General features: G+C 39.2%; 1 protein-coding gene across 5 annotated transcripts in view; it reads right to left on the bottom strand.

Moving 5' to 3' along the window:
* The window catches only part of scaper (S-phase cyclin A-associated protein in the ER), a 123630-nt gene extending 103374 nt beyond the window's left edge, over positions 1 to 20256 (bottom strand). The window contains exons 1-4 of one of the 5 annotated variants that reach the window (XM_049474616.1): positions 19934 to 20256; positions 7415 to 7559; positions 5302 to 5378; positions 4866 to 5063 (exon numbers count right to left, since the gene is read on the bottom strand). In XM_049474616.1, the coding sequence (XP_049330573.1) occupies positions 4866 to 5063; positions 5302 to 5378; positions 7415 to 7559; positions 19934 to 20107 (594 nt within the window). In that variant the 5' untranslated portion in view covers positions 20108 to 20256. Of the gene's footprint in view, positions 1 to 4865; positions 5064 to 5301; positions 5379 to 7414; positions 7560 to 15604; positions 16166 to 19933 lie in introns of those variants that run through there. The other 4 variants (XM_007246515.4, XM_049474617.1, XM_049474615.1 and 1 more) reach the window with 4 other exon arrangements.
* Between the last annotated feature and the right edge of the window lie 1067 nt (positions 20257 to 21323).

Raw genomic sequence — 21323 nt, 5'->3', positions numbered from 1 at the left:
TTGGGCTCTTACGCAGAGACACACCAATCATTTATGCATGTGTATTTATTAAGGTTGTAAATGATCTTAATATGGTATAAAATAAATTGAGAAAAATTATCATGTAAAAGTCCATTGAAATTTATGACTGGTGAATCCCTCAGCCTTTCGCTCTTTTGCAAATTTTCACAAACCAGTAAAAAAAAAAAAAAACACTGTAATGGAGTATTCACACATTTTATTAGATTTTGCTAATATTTTAATTGTGTGTTGATATTGTTAATTTTGCAGAGATTAAAATAATTATGCTATTTAACAAAAGGGTTTGTCAGTTAATCAAAATAAGGCTTTTACATAAAATTCGTCTGTGCACAGTAAACCATTTTTCAGATTGGCAGATAACCTTTCATGGATGATTCTACGCAAAACTGTTTAAAATGTTTCTATATTGCAAAAATATTTCATATGTGTTTCATCACATTCCCTTTTTTTGTAGTGTAAGATCAGAAGCCAGACACAAAAGTGCTTTAGAATAACTGTATACTAAAGTTAAAATAAATAGTTATTCTTAAATCTTTTTTTTTCTTGTGCACTAAAAAAATATATACTAAAACTTGGTATTCCTAACAATGTTCTGTATAAACATTTGTTTGACCTTACAATGGTCTTACACTTTTCTTAGAGTGTAAGAGTTGAGAGGGAATGCTTTTAAAGTTCTGTATAAAGAACTGAAGTACTATAATTAATGTGTCATTTATTTAGATTACTACTGGGGATTCCTAAACTACTGTTAGTGGTCTACAATTGGAAATTATAGCCACATTTTTTTATTATTTACAGCTCACAAGAGCTGCTTCATAAAATCATGTGCAAAATGAGTATTGCTCTTATTTTTAACAAAAGAAATACTGTAAACACAGTTTCGACCTCAATAACTTTAAAAATACTTAGCTCAAAATAGATTTTCTCCATCGATAAATGGAAACATGGAAAAATCTTACAAAGATTTGTAGACCAAATTTTTATGACTTTCAAAACGTTCTGGGTATTTTTAGTTTTCCAAAACTTATCCAGGCCTGGAAATTGCTTTTATTTATTTATTTTTTTAATTCCATGACTTTTCCAGGTTTTTCCATGACCGTATGAACAACTTTGGGCACTGGGAATTAGTTTAATTAAACCCTACATTCTAAAATTACTGATGTTAATGTACTCCAACATAGCAGAACAAACTCTCTCTCTCTCTCTTTTAAATACACTTAATTATGGCAGAAACAACGAATGAGGTGTCCAAGTACTCCATGCCCATGTAGTGTTTATGATGCATGTAGATATTATACAACATACACAGTCATGAATGCTCAGCACTCTCTCTGACACACACACACACACACACAAACGCGCACACAAAGGGGATGAAGAATACTTGTCTTCAGCACAGTCTGTGGGGGTATAAATCAGGGCTTTGGATGGAAGAAGGGTCTGATAAGAACTAATTAGGCCTTTGGGCTGCAGGTTAAAGATGTGGGCGTTATTAGAATATGAGCATAAATCAGCCAGCTGGGCCAATCAAACCCCCGAGTGTGGGAGAACACAGCGCTGGCTGAGGATCTGCACTCTCTACAGAGACACAGTGGAGAGCCAAGTGGATTAACTAACTGTACTAGCACTGTACTCCAACACATGCTGGCCTTCCCCCCGCTGGCTCCGTTCTGTGCTGGAAAGGACACAGATGTTATTCCTTTCTATTTGAAAACTCAGAAGCACGTTTGAAAAGATCTAATAATGTCAACAACAGTAATAACTGTCCTAATGATGCTTGCAACAGAAGGAGGAGTGTGTTGGCCTTTTTTCCTTCAGCAAATGTTAAAATATTTTGTAACAGATGGGAGAAAAAGACTGATTTAATTTTAAGAATAGCAACATATCATCGCTGTGTCTCCAACATGAAAACTTCACAGGAGAACTTAGTAACACATGCATCATCTCTGATTATCTTTTATTTAATTTTAACCAGAAGTCCATGATCTAAATGTCATGATAATAGTGATGTGAATCTGGGATTTTAGTGATAAGAGGAATCGAACAGTGTCATGAAGCACCTGCATGCATTTACGCAGCGCATCTGGTGTGCAACAAACAAATTTAACATTAGCTAATTAATCTGTCATTCTCTCTTCTCCATGTCTTCCTTATTTATTTTTTGCTTTTGGGTTGGGCATCATTAAGTCGCCACTTCCTATATAGCATTTGTTTCAAATTAAAAGATATCTGCAAAATTTTATAACTGCGATTTTATGACATTTTAAAATTCACGCTGAAGCATTTCTACTCGTCCATTCATTATTAGACTCTAATACAACGCAAAGACCAACTTCCAGATTTAAACTGTATCAAAATGTCCAAAACTGATCAAGGGTTTTCTGTATAACAGCATCAATATGTTTATTTACACTTTACGATACACACACACATACAGTTTGCTGAAAGGCACAACTGTAAGGCAGCTGTCTGTATCCTACCATTCCTAAACCCACGCATGCACACAGCACAGATACCTGAGGAGTGTGAACAGGGTGCGAGTGGGTGGACCCCCACTGCGGCTGAGCGTCTTACACAGCGCCGCTGTCAACAAGCGGACCGCAAGAGGGTCCTGTTCAGCAGCAGTCGCCGCTAGCGTTCATGCTCAGCATAATTCCGGATTACACGCCAATCGTTAAATCAGAGCCAGGAGTTCAGGGCACACAGCAGGAGCCCAGATTTAGCACTGCAGCAGACTGTACCAGCCAGAGTCAACACACAACACACCCTGCGGAGGAGCAGCCATGCCAACCGCATGCCGCATTGTATTACACACCTCCCTGTGCAGCTGACACAGGGTACTGTGGGCTGGGCAAAACACCCAAAACACTAGAGAAGTGTGTGTGTGTGTGTGTGTGTACAGTCAGGTGAAGCAGAACACTGTACCTAACAGCAGTGTACAATCCCCCCATTGCCCCCTGGTCTTTAGAAGGCCAAACAAAGTGCAAAGCCACAGCTCCCGTCGAGTTCAAAACAGTGTTATCAGACGTCATCTAGCCCCCCCAGGCTTGCTCTCTCTCTTTCTCTCTCTTTCTCACACACACACACACACACACACACACATATATATGATGGGGGGTGGAGTGGAGTGGGTTGGGGAACTTTGTTTACACACCATCATCAATCTGCACTCCCTCCAGGAAGGCCCTAGAGAGCGGCCAGTGATAATTCTCTCACCAGCGCACCTTCAAAGCCCTTCTTGACACAAACCAGAAAACAAAAGGAATGTGGAAAGGAGGAGGGAGACAGCCAACTCGAAAAATTCAACTTAACTCTTTATTTCCCTCTAGTGGCCAAACAGTGAATGAGTACTACTACTGACAACCTTAAAACTCCTCTGATTTTTACTATTTTTATTGCTAATTATTTTTTTATTTTTTAACTTACAATTTTATTTCAGAACTCCTTTCTCCACAATGGTCTCAAGTCTCACATCTCACAATTTGAAGGGGGTAAAAAAAAAAAAAACCCAACCAAGTAAGTAAACCTAGTGTCTGACATCATTTCCTGTGTGACTGTGGGGCAGCAGTAAATCTGATTGACTCCTAAAGCCCAATACACATTCCTGAATAGCTGAGACGGGGTTATCAGGAATCTTTATTGAGAGGTCAGCCAGTCTTTCCTCTGAGCTAAGGCCTTAAATGTGCCAAGAAGGAGAAAAAAAAACATGGAAATGCCATAGAGGTGGAGGTGGAAGTCTATTGGCAAAGCCATGGAAAACTGTGTGTTTTATCTGTAGGGTTCAACTGATACAGGAACAATACCAATAGCAAATATTAAAAGATACAAAGATTTAAGAACACCACAGTATGATAACCATAAAAAAAGTTTTCTGTATCACAATTTATTATATTATATAATATATAATTTATTTCTTTAATTAGTCATTGTGCATTACACCTTAAAGCTATTAAAACTGGGAATTTTGGAACAAAAGCTTTGATATACTTAAAGCTTGAAGATGTATTATAGAAAAAAATATGTAAAATACCACATAAAAAAAAAATAAAATATATATATATATATATATATATATATATACATACACATACATGTGAGGTAAATCTATTTTAATTTTCAGTTAATGACTTTATGGATGGCTTTAAAAAATGGTGGGATTCTCTAAACGGTTGTATAATAACAAACAATTTTCATGCTAAGGTATACTCAAAAATGGTATACCACTTTGACCATTTTGACATTTTTTCAATATTCCAATATCTACAAAAAATAGCATTATCTAAATCTATATCCTAAAACTCTGGCTGTGTCTGAAATGTAAAAACTTCTGCCTTTTTAGACAGGATTCAGAGGCACAAAAAGTGCTAACAACTAACGTCATCTCAGCCAAATGCTCATATTTAGCAGCAAGTTGTCCATACCTCGGCAGTATCAGAATGTAGATACAGAGACCTTCATTACAACACTGCCTTAAATATTAGAAAGCATGAGCAACAAGACATGTCAGCAAGTCAGTTAACTCTATTTTCGGAACAGCCAAAAATTTACATTGACATTTGATTGTGCATTCCTATGCATTTTCTATACCTATATTTTTATTTAAATAATTTTAATGAAAACTCTCAATCGGTCTTGTGCTCTGCACAGTGTATAGTTGCAACACATGCAGTTTACATCAGGAAGGGATTCGTAATTAATCAGTTTATTAGCTGGATTACATGTGTTTCAAATCAGAAAGAACTGTAAAAGAACCACTGATCCAAGGCTAATTTCAACCTAGAAATAAAGTCTGGTAAGTGAGATGTGGAAGGATGTTAGTGATGGAACAGAAATTGAGTTCTTACCTTACACTCTACAACACTCTGGTCTGACTCGCATGTCACGTATATCTCATCTACGGCCCGACGCAGGTTATCAAACAGGAAGGCCCAGTAGCGTGCTCTCAAATCTACTTTCCGTGGCTGCCTGGCTTTAGTGGGACTTTTCTCTGCTCCCTTCTCCAGCATGGACCCTGCAGGAGCCTTACAGTCCAGCGCTGCAGTCTGCAACAACACATACCCCACATACCCCCAGCTCCTTACTTATTCCTTCAACAAGGTTCATTTTACAGAAACACCCTACACAATATATATATATTTTTTTAAGTAAACTCCATATTTCAGAACACAGAAGCCAGAGGACTGCTTACATGTTTATTCTAGAAGCATGGTCTTTGCTGCCCTCTAGTGGCGGACATGAATACATGCATAATAAAGGAAATAAAAAAAAAAAAGTTAAAACCTGTTTTTTGTTTCTGTGTTGTCCAGAGTTGATTCGTTGTGGTCTTGCATTGTTGTTGCTGTGAATCTTCGATTTCCCTGTAAATATAAGGAAACAAAAAAAAACGCTCTTTTAAAAAAAAAAAATCTTAACCCATCACAAAATGCATACCTTGATAAAAAAATTAACTGGCTGCCCACGAAGAAGAACATGTTTGAAACCCTTTTTACTGCAGTAAAAAAAACTTATATACATTCTGGAAATTTGAGGGCTTTGTAATCTCCTACAGGACACTTGGAGAAACAGCTTGTTCACTCTCTGTTCCACTCAATGATTTCAGATCAGTAACAGGAATCAACCCAAATTCTGCAGGATTAAATAATAGGCGAAAAACTAGACAAACATAATGAAACAAAAGGTTTGAAAGACATGAACTTTTTAATTTGTATTCAGGAAAATATTTATCTTAAAATGTTTTAAAAAGTTCAGAAAAGAGTGAGAGATTTTATGATTTTATTCATTATATTTTGACACTAGCAGGTTTATTTAAATATTTTCCATTACATTTACAATTCTACTTTTTAGTAATGTTCCTTATCAATAATGAAAACTTTTTATGTAATGATTAAATATACATTCTCAAGATTTGGCGGTGTAATGTCAGGCAGACATTTGACAAAAAAACTACATTGATATGTGCAATATTTTATCAAGCTACACATACAGATGTAGTGTGTAATGCATGTGTAATTCAACATGTCAGACATCTCAGCTTGGAGTTTAAAGGTTCCTAATGGAGTCCAATGTGCTAATCCATCCCATTAAGCTTAAATACTCTCATGCAGTTGCTGCAGATTTTGCAGCAGGGGGACAAACGCAGCAGCACAACAAAATTCAACCTCCACATTTATCCCATTCATGGCAGTCAACACACACACTGACCAACACGCACACTGACACTAATAATTAGGCCAATGGGAACACACACCTGGGGCAGTGAATATGGGGGTAGGGGGCCGTGCATGCTAGTCCAGGGATTCAAACCAGCAAGCAGTTATTCATTCATACATCTGAGCTGCAGAACTGTGCTGAATATTCTTACCACAATTCTTATTCAAAATCTGCTGTATTAATGTATTTCATAACAGTGACATTATGCATTTATCCAGATGTCAGATATAAGGATCTCCTCTCCTCTCACATACTCTTGCGGGCTCAGAGAGGGCTTTACTGATGCAGATAGGGCGGGGGAATGATCTAATTTTTCATAATGTGTCAAAACAACACTGTGTTTTATAATATTACTAGGAAAGGGATTTGCGTAAGCTACGAGTCCTGGCAACAAAAGCCTTCAATTCTAGGTTATTTTTAAGCTGAAAAATAATCAAATACAAAATTCAGTTTGTTTACATATTAAATGAAGACATTTATGCACAGGGTTACATCAGAAATGTTAAACCGGGGGCTCCAAGTGGTCCAGCAACTAAGGCGCTGATACTATGATAAGGAAATCTTTTGCCTAAATTTACAACCAGTGTCCATGTTTTTTCCCCACATATTTTTTTAAAGAGCTACTCAAATTTGATGTGCACCCCATCCTGTGGTCATCTTAAATGCACATGAATGAATGAGCCATTTTAACTTGTATTGACTATACCTTTGCACAATTAGACTTATTATATTTATAAAATACCATAATCATTTGGAGATACTGTTAAAATGGTTAAAAATGCCATGATCATACAGTATTATCGATATACCGACCAACCCTAGATGCAGTACAAACATTAATTACTCAGTTCCATCACAAAACCAAAGGATCACACTTGATTTTGCTATTTGGCAATTCTGAACCCTGAACACTAAAGTAAGTAAAGAGGGAGCAAAGTCTATTTAATGACATTAGCAGAGAATGGGTCTTCAGATCTAGGGCAACCTGTACAACTACAACGGCCCTAGAGGACTGAAGAGGCTCGAGAACAAGGACAGCGTTGTAACCGTAGGTAACTGAAAACGTGACAGTGTGAATAGCAGGGTCTGTACAGTGTATTGACTGTAGTAATAATGGACAGTATGAAGTGAGGAGTGTGGTAAATATGTTATTTTGTAAATCTAAGTAAGCATTTGTGAGTACCATGAGCATGAACTTGAATGTGTTTGCTTTCTTCCTCCTTGTTTTCCAGAGGAACACTCCAGGCAATGAGGTTGCGAGCGGCACGTCCCTCTTCTGCCACAATCTTCCTCACCTTATCATGGCTGTTGGAACGCTGGAAGGAGGCCTGCACAAAAGTAACAGGAAAAAAAACATGTTTTTCATAAAACTTTAGAACAAAAAGAACACCTATAGATAGGTAAAAATAATCAAAATAATTAATAACACTTTCAGTGAAAGTGTCAATTCTGCAGACTGTAGCAGAACTGCACAAACCACAATAGAACCAGAATGGTGCCATCAAACATTTATTTTTCATAGTCCCATTTATACATAGAAATACAAAACATTTAAAGATATTTTTTGGAGGAGCAGTAGGGGTGAAATGTGTGGATCACATTTATTAGACATTACCCAGGCTTTGTCCTGCCCAACCCCTAGTATAAAGGCCAGGCAACAACTTAAGGACGAATGTGCCCATCTGTAAAAAGCATGTAATCAGGAATATTTACAATGGGTCATTCCAAGCCTCCTGCACACGTTACTAAGGTTCTACCTCCTGCCTAAACCACACAGAATATTTCCTGTATTAAGAACAAAGACCCATGATCCCATGTTAAAAACAGTACCCACCACAAAGTTTGTCTCACATAAACTGAGATACTTAAAACCGTTGCAACAATAAGCATGGGATTTTCTGAACCCTGTCTGTGTTCTTTGTTCTCCACAAGAGGGCAGGGTAGAGTCTACACCTACTCTTTCTTACTAGATCCAAATAGGGTTTGGTCATTTGGCTGAAAAAATATTTTGCCAAGTTGTAATATTATAGCTTGGTAATTTTTTAATATTCTGTCTGTATAAAGTCTGTATAAAACAGACACAAACATATATATTTTTATGATGTATGTCCCAGCCCTAGGTACTATTAACACTTCTCCTTACTGAACCGAAGTGGGGGAAATAGGAAATTCCAAACAATAACAAGGGTAGTGGGCTGGGCCTCCATTAAACAAAAAAAATTAAAGAGACCAGTTTCTGAATTAGCTTCTTTGATTTTGCCATTAGAGCAAAATGACCATTGTTGTTTTCTTCTATAAACTACAGACAGCATTACTCCCAAATTCCAAATAAAAATATTGTAATTTAAAGCATTAATTTGCAGAAAATGAGAAATGACTGAAATAACAAAAAATATGCAAAACTGTCAGACCTTAGATAATGCAAAGAAAACAAGATAATTTTATAAAGTTTTAAAAATTCAGAAATCAGTATTTGGTAGAATAACACTGGTTTTTAATCACAGTTTTCATGCATCTTGGCATGTTGTTCTCCACCATTCTTACACACTACTTCTGATAGCATTATGCCAGTCCTGGTGCAAAAATTAAAAAACATCATTTTTAAGTGGTCTTTTTTCCAAAGCTGTGTATATATTAGGAAGATGGATGACCATATCCATCAAACCAAGCTGAACTTCTTGAATTTTTGCATATATATGTAATTAAAAATAAAATAAAAACAACTACAATGTGTATTTAAACTTAAATATCATGGATAATAATAATTAATAATGATATTATTATTTTCATATCAATCATAAAATGTATTAAACTCTTAACAGAACATGCAGTGCCAACATTTACCTCAACAGCTTGATTCTAATCATGTAGTGTATTTTTTTCAGCAGTGTAGCACATCTGTAGCTAGCTAGCTAATCAGCTACTCTAGCAAAGCCATTCTTATAATAAATATATCTTAGCAGCACAATTTTAATCATACATTTTAGTAGTAAGCAAGTTTTTTTTTTTAACACAAACTTACTTCAGCTGTGCTATTTAACACATTCAGCTAGCTCGCTAGTTACCTCAGCAACGCTATTTGCCATCAACTTAGCAATGCAATTCGAAACACAGATTTAGTTAAGTAGTGCTATTTTAGAAACATTTTATGAATTTTTTAACTACTCAAGTCAATTGTAGCTATAGCAATAGGGCTAGCTGGAATTTACAGTGAGGAAGGAAGTCAGTCTTTTGGTAAACAAACCACTGCTAAACTACGTTAGCTCAACTAGCTAACAATATTTATTTGAGCTTGTATATCTTGTACCATTCAGCTGTCGGGCTGTTTGTGAAGAGATGACACATCACTGCCATGGTCCAAGAGAGCAACCACTACTGCTGCAATCAATTCTAAAGTTAGAGTAAACACTGCAACATAACGTATAATAAATGAGACACTGTTTGATATTAATTACTCTTTCCTCTAATTTTTAAGGTAATTTCCATCTGAATATTTTAATTTGCCAAATTAAGTGAATCCCTAGATTCAAGATATTTACATTTATGAATGTAAATCTCCAACGCAGATCTGAACATGGGAACAAAATCTTACAGTACGTGTTTTTGCCAAACACTACTAATGTATCAAGGTAGCAATAGATTAAGATGGGTAGACGATTCATAATCTACCAATACAGATATCAGGGGCGTATGTCTGTCCAAAGGCAGTCCAATGTCCAATGTCCAACTGTTCTGTCCAATGGCAGAACAGTTTCCAGGTGCTTTTCCTGCTTCTTCACACCCAACAACCCATGGCACAATATATATATATATATATATATATATATATATATATATATATTTTTTTTTTTTTTTTTTCTTGGACACTGTGTTTCTGTGCTCTAAGGGACAACATAGGAAAGTTTGGGATATTCATGCCCGTTATGTGCAGCTATTTACCCTATCTATTTACTTCCAGAGGACTAAGCTTGAGTCTCTGGGCTTCCAGATGACTAGGTCTGTGACTCTGGGATTTCAGACTAGGGGTGTGCTATATCGCATCGTACACGATAATATCGTCAACATTTTTAAGTATCGTGGAGGACCGGGCTCGAGACTCTGGGCTTCCCGAGGACCGGGCTCGAGACTCTGGGCTTCCCGAGGACCGGGCTCGAGACTCTGGGCTTCCCGAGGACCGGGCTCGAGACTCTGGGCTTCCCGAGGACCGGGCTCGAGACTCTGGGCTTCCCGAGGACCGGGCTCGAGACTCTGGGCTTCCCGAGGACCGGGCTCGAGACTCTGGGCTTCCCGAGGACCGGGCTCGAGACTCTGGGCTTCCCGAGGACCGGGCTCGAGACTCTGGGCTTCCCGAGGACCGGGCTCGAGACTCTGGGCTTCCCGAGGACCGGGCTCGAGACTCTGGGCTTCCCGAGGACCGGGCTCGAGACTCTGGGCTTCCCGAGGACCGGGCTCGAGACTCTGGGCTTCCCGAGGACCGGGCTCGAGACTCTGGGCTTCCCGAGGACCGGGCTCGAGACTCTGGGCTTCCCGAGGACCGGGCTCGAGACTCTGGGCTTCCCGAGGACCGGGCTCGAGACTCTGGGCTTCCCGAGGACCGGGCTCGAGACTCTGGGCTTCCCGAGGACCGGGCTCGAGACTCTGGGCTTCCCGAGGACCGGGCTCGAGACTCTGGGCTTCCCGAGGACCGGGCTCGAGACTCTGGGCTTCCCGAGGACCGGGCTCGAGACTCTGGGCTTCCCGAGGACCGGGCTCGAGACTCTGGGCTTCCCGAGGACCGGGCTCGAGACTCTGGGCTTCCCGAGGACCGGGCTCGAGACTCTGGGCTTCCCGAGGACCGGGCTCGAGACTCTGGGCTTCCCGAGGACCGGGCTCGAGACTCTGGGCTTCCCGAGGACCGGGCTCGAGACTCTGGGCTTCCCGAGGACCGGGCTCGAGACTCTGGGCTTCCCGAGGCTTAAAACTCTGGGATTTTAAAAGACTGGGTTTAGGGCTCTCTGCTTTTAAAGGACTAGGCTTGAGATTCTTAGCTTTCAGAAGACTACATTTGATTATTTTTCGAAAATATGCCAGTATCTCCCAGTACATAAATATTAAACACAGCATTTGTCTATAACTACCGTGAACACTAGATGCCACTGAACCATGTTCTGCTCAGAATATTGTTCGTTTCAACCAGCATGTGTGGGTGGGTGAGTGAGAAAGTGAGTGAGCTGTGCACAGGCCAGGGGAGACACCAGAGTGTGTTCCATTTCACAATAACACCCACTAACAGAAAGCACTGCAGTCCTCACAGCATGAACTGCCAGGAGCGTCTCACACTCAGAATCTAGACAAGGACATTCTATCACTTTCAAACCACTAAACGTTTTTAATTAGGCAGTGCTTCTTCCCAGCAAATGTAATACAATAGGTGCTCTGTGTGTGTGTGTGTGTGTGTGTTCTCTCTTTTGGGACCAAAATCAAGTTTGCACCCTTTCTCTGTTTTAACACCTAATTTGATGGTAGAAGGACCACTTGAGTTTAACTAATGCAAACACTCTCTCACTATTTTCCTTCCATCTTGCCTATGTCATCTCTCAGCATGGTTCAGGAACATGTGAACAAATGCCAAAAGCCAATCTGTTTTGCACTCCATAAGCATGGAGATCCATTTTGAGATGCCAATTAAAGGGGGCTGCTGTTTTCAGCCTTCTGAAAGGCTTTTTGTTAATGCTTTCCTCTAAGAGCAATGCTATCAAAGCAAAGTAGCATTTAAGGCTCATTTAAATAATGCAAGCGTCATTTCCATTTCATAGTTCGACACTAAGGCAATACATTTAGAAGATATACGAGTTCCAAAGCTGTTAAGCTTTACCTTCATTCTGGTTCTTATGCTGCATTTAAGCAATGCCAGTTTTATCTGAAAAAGTAGTTCACCCTCTGATGTCTGTACCTGAAGTGAGAACCATCAACGTTTACAGTTGATAATATTACTGTAAAGACTAGTTCCTATGTAACTGAATACAGTTAATCAAAGGTAAAATATCAAATAACAGTGCATTTTGTATATTAATTCTAAGAGGTAACATCCATTTAAAAATCTACAATAAATGCATATGCCATTTCGCACACACATTTTTCAACAAAGCTCCATATCTCCACTAGTTTAATTTGACTGGGAATCTTAGAGAAATATCTTTTAATACTTGGGTTCAGGTCTGAGGTCCAGAACCAATGGCCATCTCTAATTACTGTTTCCTCTATTGCAGTCACCTTTAATTACTTGTTTTTATGTATTAGTGCTTTTGTTTTATGGATTAAAATCAGGTGACAGAATCTTTCATGTTTTTAAAGTCATTATGTATCTGTACAGTGTCTCTATGCAATAGCAGTATCTTCACCGTATTTGACAGATGATGCATAATGCTTCAGATTACAACCCTTTGTTTTCCACTTCACATTTAACTTAATCTTGGTTTCATCTGTCCAAAAATCTTGTTTTAGAACTTGACAGGCTTGTTTTTTTTATCTGTCTAATCTGACATTTTTGGTTTTGGGGTGTAAAACTAGTGGTTGGAATCTTGACTTTGTTTATTTATGTTTATGAAGGAATTTTAGGTTGTAGAGTTTGACAATGATGTGTGTATATCCTGCAGAATGTTCATTTGAGTAGATATTGTAAAGGAGGAAAAAGTTGGCATTAATCTACTTTACATTTTTTCTGTAGTCTTGCAGGTTTTGTGGTGTCCTTTGCTCACCAGTGCACCAGTACAGAATTGTTGGTCTCTCTCTAGAAGCCCAAACAATGGCCTATTTGCTTTGGATGCATATCTATTTGGTTCTTATACTGAGAGATTTTATGATACTAAATGCAATTTTAGCTCTCAGAATTAAATTAAGAACTTGTTATTAATTACTTTGTGGCATTTAATTACAGTTCATTTCTAAATGTTTAATGCGAAACACTCCACTGAACTACAGTTGAAAGGCTACACTTTAGTCAAATCTTGATTGCTCCATTTCAGATCCATTGTGATGGTGTAGGGATAGATGTGTCACTGTCCAAACACTCACAGACCAGACTGCAGAGGACATTAGCCACAATGCAGTCTGAAAAATGGCTCGACTATTGTATTCTCTTTGATGTCGTGACTGGATCACATGATGGCTCATCTCCGCTGTCACTGTTATTGCCTTGGTGGGGAGCAGAACCTCATAGCACAGCATTACAGCAGACAAATGCCTTACTCAGAGCAGCTGGCACACAGCAATCAAGCAGACAACAGTTAAAACTTACTCTAAATGATTTGAAATAAAGCAAGCAGGATTTTTGATCAAGAGGCACAAAAAAAATCCCACATTATTAAAATTAGGGTTGCAAAATATTGCAAAACAATGACATTGTGACTTAGGGAGACATTACTAGATTTTTACCAGATTTCACCAAATGAAAATGATACAACATGATCTATATTATTAATGCAATATGTGTATCAAAAACTGGAGTAAAATAAACTGTATTGGAGCAGATATATAAAGAAATGGACAAAGAAAATTTTGTATGCATTAATCAAATTGTTTATCAGACCTTTTATTTTGCTTTATATGCCTGTCATAATAATTCTCAATATATTATACAATATTTGGACATTAACTCAATAAGTTGGCCACGTTTGTTTTAATATGAATTAACTTTTATATTTTAGCCAGTCTTGCAATATGACGCCTCTATACACTCAACTGCAATTGTATTATCATTATACAATTGGCGCTCAATGGTTTAAAAAAAAAACAATTATATCATGCATTGCCATTATTTCTGAGGTAATATATTGTCCAATAAAAAAAAAATTGTTCTTGTGACAAGTCTACATAACATTGCACATTGCGCAAAGTAACTACTGCACATGAGCACACTGCGATGACTGTAATGGTCAAAAAATTAAACATAAATGCATATGCTTATGTGATGCAAAAATGGCACATGTGTGGAGAGGGGAGAGGCGAGAGGAGAGTTTTTGGTAAGGTTCATTAGGTCTCACACATGCATAAACAGCGCACGGTCCTGGCCCGCTACAATCAGATGTCCCTAGGCTTAATATACACAACTGACCTACTTTAGAGCAGCAAGGCAGCATCTTCAGCTCCAGCTCTATTCTACTCTCTCCTCTCACTATTACTCACTCTTCTCTGAGAGCAGAGGGGACAATAGATGCAGAGGAGCTCAATCCTTAATCTGACTGAAGTATTCTGATTTTAAAATGCACACAAGCAAGTTGAGCCTTGTTGACTGCCAGCAGGCTATCAGACAGTAAATATTTACTCCTGGTTTCCTGAGCTTTGGCAGACGTCAGATGGCAGCTGACCACTGAAGGAAAGTGCAGGGCGGTTCCGGGGGACACTTTATGTGGGACAAAAACCAACCCCGGAATGACCTGATGCTACAGCAGGTCTTTCTGAATAGCCTGTAGCATATCAGGTTAACACACAGGCTGGGATTATGAAGAGAGGCTCCCCCTTCATCCACTTAATCACCTGCAGGCCCCTGCCACCTGGCAAGCAATGGAAACCTCTGCAAGGAACTGACGACAACTGCCATATGACTGTGGGTTACTATCCAGGTCTATATCTCTCCTGTATCTGCACACCTACAAACACACACACACACCCACACACCTAAGTTTCTATGATATTTAGCAATATCATAGGTAAAAAAAAATTACCACTTCTTGATGACAATCGATAGATAGATAAACTGTTAACTGTCACAGCACAAAAAACATCATATTTATAATTTTATATTTATAAAATCTGAATAAAAGAACAGTAGGATGTAACAACAGGGAGCATCACTGCTATCTAGACGTTATAGACTAAACACATCCCAAAATGAACCATTGTCTGTAAAATATGTAAAGGTTTTTTTTGAAAATCGATATTTTGGCAAAACACACCACCGTTTTTAATATTCTCTAACAACCTTAATAGATACACACATAGTGCAAAATGTAAATGCAAAACAGTGGAATGTCTTAAAAACAAACTTCTGCTGCATCAGATGTGTTCGATGCAGCATAATGATATGTAGGGTACTCCAGGGCCCACTCCAGGACCAGGCTTGGGAACCTTACGAGGTCAGGGGCCACACTAACAGCTCCTATTCACATGCACACACAGAGAGAGCAGTCAGCTCAGTGGACACACAGCCAGCAGCCAGAGCCAGGGATAGGGTTTCAGGTCTATAAGCAGGTCTCAGCACAGAGGCATGCACACAGGACAAGAGAGAGAGAGATAGAGAGAGATAGAAAGAGAGAGAGAGAGAAAAGCAGAGACAAAGACAGACAGAGAGAGAGAGTGCAAGAGTGCGAGAGTGAGGAGATTAGAAGGTACGTACAGAGTAGAAGTAGAGTCTGTAAGCAGGTTCTTCGTTCTTATCCGGCCCTGACATACTTCTGCCGTGCGCTTCAAGTAACCTGTTTCCCCCTAGCCGGCATCATAGCCACTGCACACACGGGGAGGCATCGTCAACTGACAGCCTGACTCAAAATAACCACGCAGAGTGAGCGAGGCAGCGCCTCCAAGCTCCGGCAACTTGGCCAGCCGTGTCAACTTCTCTACCAATCAGGTGGTGCGATGGTGCTGCTTAGCAGACCGGCTGATGGACGTACTGACGAGGCTGCTCACCCTGCCTGCTCCTGAGCTAATCACAGATGAGCTTCTCTAAACGCTCCGTTCCGCTTTGCTGAGCTCGCACTAGCCTCTCCAGACGAGCGCCACGGCCTCTAGACTGCTGCAGCCTCCGCCGATGATTTCTCTGCCTCTCTCCCCGGCTCCTCACAGGGCTGTAAAACACAGACAGCCCAAGCTCTGCATTTCTGTGTGATCTCTCTTTGCGTGCAGTCATGTGTACATGACAAGCCGGCCCACTCAGCTACCCCCTGGCTGCTGCTGCTGCTTCTGCTGGAGGCTGCAGCCTGTTCTTGTCAGTGCGCCTGCAACACACACACACACAAACACACTGCCTCCGCATCTGATTGGACTCGGCAGTGCAGCGCGTGACTCATGCCCAAACCCCGGGATGTAAACAGAGCCATGCTGAAGAAACGAAAGAGAGAGAGAAAGAGACAGCGAAAAATAGAGTGAGATGGTTACATGATAAATGGCTACATGTTTGCACTATTTCAAGGTTTAATGAAACGAGTAATGCATGACATGCATTGGTACAAAAACGCTGTGTTTTCCATTGAAAGAATTTCACTTATGCACATTGTATAAAGTTACAATAATAATACAAAATTGTTTATTCATATTTTTTTCTTCGTGTACATCATGCTTTTAAAATGTATACATTTTCCCTTTTTCATAATAATAGGTGCTCCCTAACTCGGAAGTTAACTCTAAAGTTTAAATCACTGCTAAATTAAACATAAAGCAAAGTATATAATAAATGCATTGAAGAACTAACATATTTATCTTTATTGCACGGTTGTGGCACAGATCTATACTCTGGAGTTGCCACTGGAGGAGCATATGAATTCTGACAGGGATGCATTAATAGCAGCTTTTCTGCCTATGTTGGGTACAGATGCACATCCCAGCTTTAACCTAAACTAAATCCAATATTTGTAGAATTATATTTTATATATTTTTTAGTTCAGTAAAAGCAGTTTCATGTGTTCTCACAGGTTCACTGTATTTTTATTATTAATATTTATTCATATTTTTTGTAAGACTAGACTTTTATATAGGTTTGTGGCTTATTCTACTGTCAGGTGTACATAAAACATTAAGGCTTTAAATAAAGGCCTTGATTCCTATAGGGTTTACTTTATCCTACAAAATTACACAATATATAAAATCAGTCTGCATTTACAGAAAAACAGAGGCAGAACATATAATCATAATAATATAAAAAGAGATACGCTAACAACTTTTACTTTAACATAGCTTATTTTAAGAGATTTCTATTAACACTATAAACTGAACTGAAAAACTATATTCAAAGTATTCAAAGAGATATTTCTTTAAAAGGTCTATTGTACAAGTTAGACACAGGTTTATTGTAAGTTTATAATATGTTATCCTTGAAGCTAATGCATTAAAGTATTAAAATGGCCATTAATCAGCCACAATTCTCTTTGTTCTCCAGTTAACAAAATAACAGTTAACATTCCCATTTTAATCATTTAAATTCAATGTGCATTAATATTATTCTTCAAACTACAGTATTTAGTGTTTCACACAGAGGTCCACAGTGCTCCTAGCTATATGGCGGTAGATGAAAAATGCATACCAGACGAAAAACTAAACCAGTATACCGCCTAGCAATAGTGTGTCTAAGCGCCTGCATCTGCACCATTACAGATACAGTATTGTTATGCAACACTTATCTCTGCAGTGTGGGGAAGACAGCTGGATATTCAGAATCGAAGCACAAAAAACAATTTTAGATACAACAACAAAATGTGCTGTTTCTGCTGCCTGACACATTCTGGCAGAGGTAGAATACAGCAAAACAAAACCTGGAAAAGCAACTTGTCAAACTGACAGTAATCTACAAACCAATTCATGTGAAGAGCAGAAAGATGCAGCTTGCTTATGTGATGACAAGAGGACGTATGAAAGTTCTTTAATCCGTTCAGTAAACTGCACTTTAAAAAAAAAAAAAAAAAAACTTAAGCAGATGTATACAATGTAACAAACGCATGAACCATGGTTCAGACACTGGTCTGGACATTCAGGTATGAAAACGCTCATACAGACATGCTTCTGTCTTTGTGCATGTACATCATGGTTAGAGGTGTAACAAATTAACATGCATTAAAGAAAAAGTGTTTAAAAAAACTGCTATTATGAAACTGCAGCAACAACAAACAGAGAGCAAATCAGACAATTCTACAGTGAATATTTTTTTCGCTTTCCTGTTTACTGACTATTGATGAGCCTTATTATACACTGATGAGGCAAAATGTATATACTGATGACCATCTGCATACCAGCAAAACAGCTTACTTTACAAGGTCCATAAAGGTGCCTTGCGGTATCTGGCACCAAGAAGTTCTAAAATATCTTGTATCTGCTTGTTAACATCAGGTCTGATGCAGTACATCCCTTAATGCGTGCATATTTCACATGTCCTGATAAATAAACCAAAAAGAATACAGCATTGGAGGCCACTGGAGCACAGAACAAGAAAGACCCAGAGTAGGCCTGCATAATATATTCACATCGCAGGATATGCAGTGTCACATGAGGCAAATTTAACTCATCAGATTTTGCAGCTTGATACAAACAGAATATTTGCACAATGTAGATTACCATTAAAAACTACTAGAGGCCGTTTATAACCGCTCATTACAATGTATTGGCAGTTATAAATATATTGCAGAGCAGCAAAATACCACAATGTAATTTTTTCCAATATTGTGCAGCCCTAACCGAGAGTTTAGTTCCAAAGGTTATACAAAAACACAATCCAAAATCCAGCCTTAACCAGCCTTAAGGAGCCTCTGGATATTAGGACTTTCACTGGAACACAAAAAAGGTGTATTGAAACTGATAAATCTAGTCAACAGGGTCACAGATCACCAGGATCAAACTTCAACTTTACCATATACAGCCACACAAAACAGAATGTTACAAAAAAGTGCAAACAATTAACAATGGTTTGGTATATATGTACTTTTTTTCTTATGCTGCAGAGTCTACTTTGTGTGTAAAGAGTTGCTGTAACATAACTCTTCTCATCCATATCATTACATGGGTACCACATCTCCACTCTGTACAAACCAACTATGCATCCTGCACTTCACTTTGCTTACCTACAGTCACACTGCACAAAAAGACTTTTAGCCCATTCATAAAACAACATTTACACAAAAAAAATACAGTTGGACAAATTGTTTTTAAGCACTCATAATATTCTGGATTTGCTAATTAAAGCATATTGTCTAGAAGCTCATAGACCTTTTCTAACTTTTTAAACAAGAGGTATAATATGTCCACTTTAAACAAAGTTGACATACATGTTTATTCATATTCATGGGATTTTTTAACTAAGCAAATACAATGGGAAATATTAAGGTATAAAAATGTATCACATTACAATAAAATATCAATATATTGTCCAGCTCTAAGCCACATAGAGCCAAGTTTGTGGATAAGACTGGTGGACATTTGCTGTAAGGTGCTGTCAGTGACAAACTTGATCAAAAGCAGAGCAGCAGTTGTAACATTTCTTCCACCCCAAGCATCTGTTTAACTCCATGGTTTCTCTGTTTAACTTCATGGTCTCTCTATTTATCCTGCTGAGGCTCTAAAACCTGTTATACATCTATCTCTTATGAAGTCAAACAATATGCTGAAAGAAAAGCAAACCGATAGTTAGCTAGTTATACAAACTCAGTACAAACAGGTTAGGTTAACCGTTAGCTAACCTAACGTTAGGGAACCTGAAATACCTGGCTAGCTAACCTAACTAGCTCCACACTGACTTTCACACTGACATTTAGCCTGCGAGCTAATGTAAACTAGTTACCCTAACTAACGTATTTAGCTACTGAATGAGCCAGACTGAGTACAGTGTAGCTTCGTGTTTACAGTATTAAGCCGCTGCTCGGAGAGCCGAGTCAGTCAGTCGGGGTGAATAAGTGAGGGCTGTTACTGAAGGAGAAGCCGGAGAAGCTCGGCTGGCTCGCAGCGCTGCGGGGCTGAGCGGCCCTACCTTGAGGGCGATGTTGATGGGCGTACTCCTCCCTTTCCCTCCTCCGTGAGAGGAGCCGGAGCTGTTGCTCCCTGACCTCTCCCTCCCATCGGCGCCCTGGCCGCCTCTCGGCCCCAGGCGGTGCTGCTGGCCAGCGCCACGTCGACGGCCATCGTGGCGGCTGTCTTTAGACATGGACCTTTTTCTTTCCTTCAGCTCCTGTCAGACCCGAGCTGAACTCCGCTGTGTGCCCTGCGCTCAGTAACCTAGCAGCGAGAGGACCGAGAAATTAAACAGGCCTCCTCCTCTTTCTCTGCTCCTCTCAGCGGAGCCCGGAGACACCACCACCCGCACTTTACCGCCACACGCTGGGCTGGAGAACACAGCCCTCCCCGTTAAAGGTCTCATTCCGTCGTTTTTAAATTCAGTTAAAAATGTCTAGTTGTGGTCTCTAGGATGAATGAATGCCATGTGAGCCGTTTCTCCTGTGTTTCTATTTAGCCCTGCTTTAGTTCACCGAATTAGTGGAATTAGTGGCCTCTAAAGACATACAGGGTTTCGGCTCTTGCTCATGAAAATTCATATATGCAAACATATTACAATTTACATCTCTAAAACTCAAAGGAGGAAATGTTTTCAGGACTACAGCCTTAGTTGTAGAGATATAGCACTGAGTGCTAGGTAAAGTTAACCCTTAAACTTCGCTTAAGGTCAGACTCTCAGCGTCACAAGGTCGTGAGGTGAGTGGCCCCATGGCCGAAAGAAATGTTATTAATGCTGCGGGGTGAGCTGAGGCTCTTTATACCCCGGTTTTAGTGAAAGAAGACCTTTAATGACCTGAGGTACACGGTCTGTCCCGTAACTCAAGAAATGATGACTTGATGCCCTGCTGCTAAAGGTGTTAAAGGTATTCACATTCATTACTCTATAGGTAAAAGTATAGATACTAGGGTTTAAAATACCTGTGTAGAAGTTGAAATATCAACTCAAGCTTTTTACTCAAGTAAAAGTGTACAAGTACTGCTTTCAAAACTATTTTGAAAAAAGTACAAAAGTAAAAGTTATGTTAGGGGGGGAAATGGCATTTAGGACACAAGCTAGAAGCCTGTAGTGCACTTACCCCCCTCCCCAAAAACTAGAATTTTCTAAATTAATAAATGTTATATTCAATGTTAATGTAAAAACTATGGGAGGCACTAGGTTGCCTGTTTCACCCACATACAGCTCTGGGAAAAATTAATTGACCACTGCAAAGTTTGCTAAAGATCAGCATCTCTACATATATGACAGGCATTCCATTCCAGTGTCAGTTGAATTTCAACCCAAGTACACCTCACAATCCTTTCGCAATAGAACAAACTGGATGGCAAAACAAGTGCTAGGAATAGTTCAAAAGTAATTGGAAATAACT

This window comes from Astyanax mexicanus, chromosome 2, assembly GCF_023375975.1.
Source record: "Astyanax mexicanus isolate ESR-SI-001 chromosome 2, AstMex3_surface, whole genome shotgun sequence".
NCBI lineage: Eukaryota > Metazoa > Chordata > Actinopteri > Characiformes > Acestrorhamphidae > Astyanax > Astyanax mexicanus.
The sequence above is the reverse complement of the archived record's forward strand: the minus strand, read 5'-3'. Positions and strand labels throughout refer to the sequence as shown.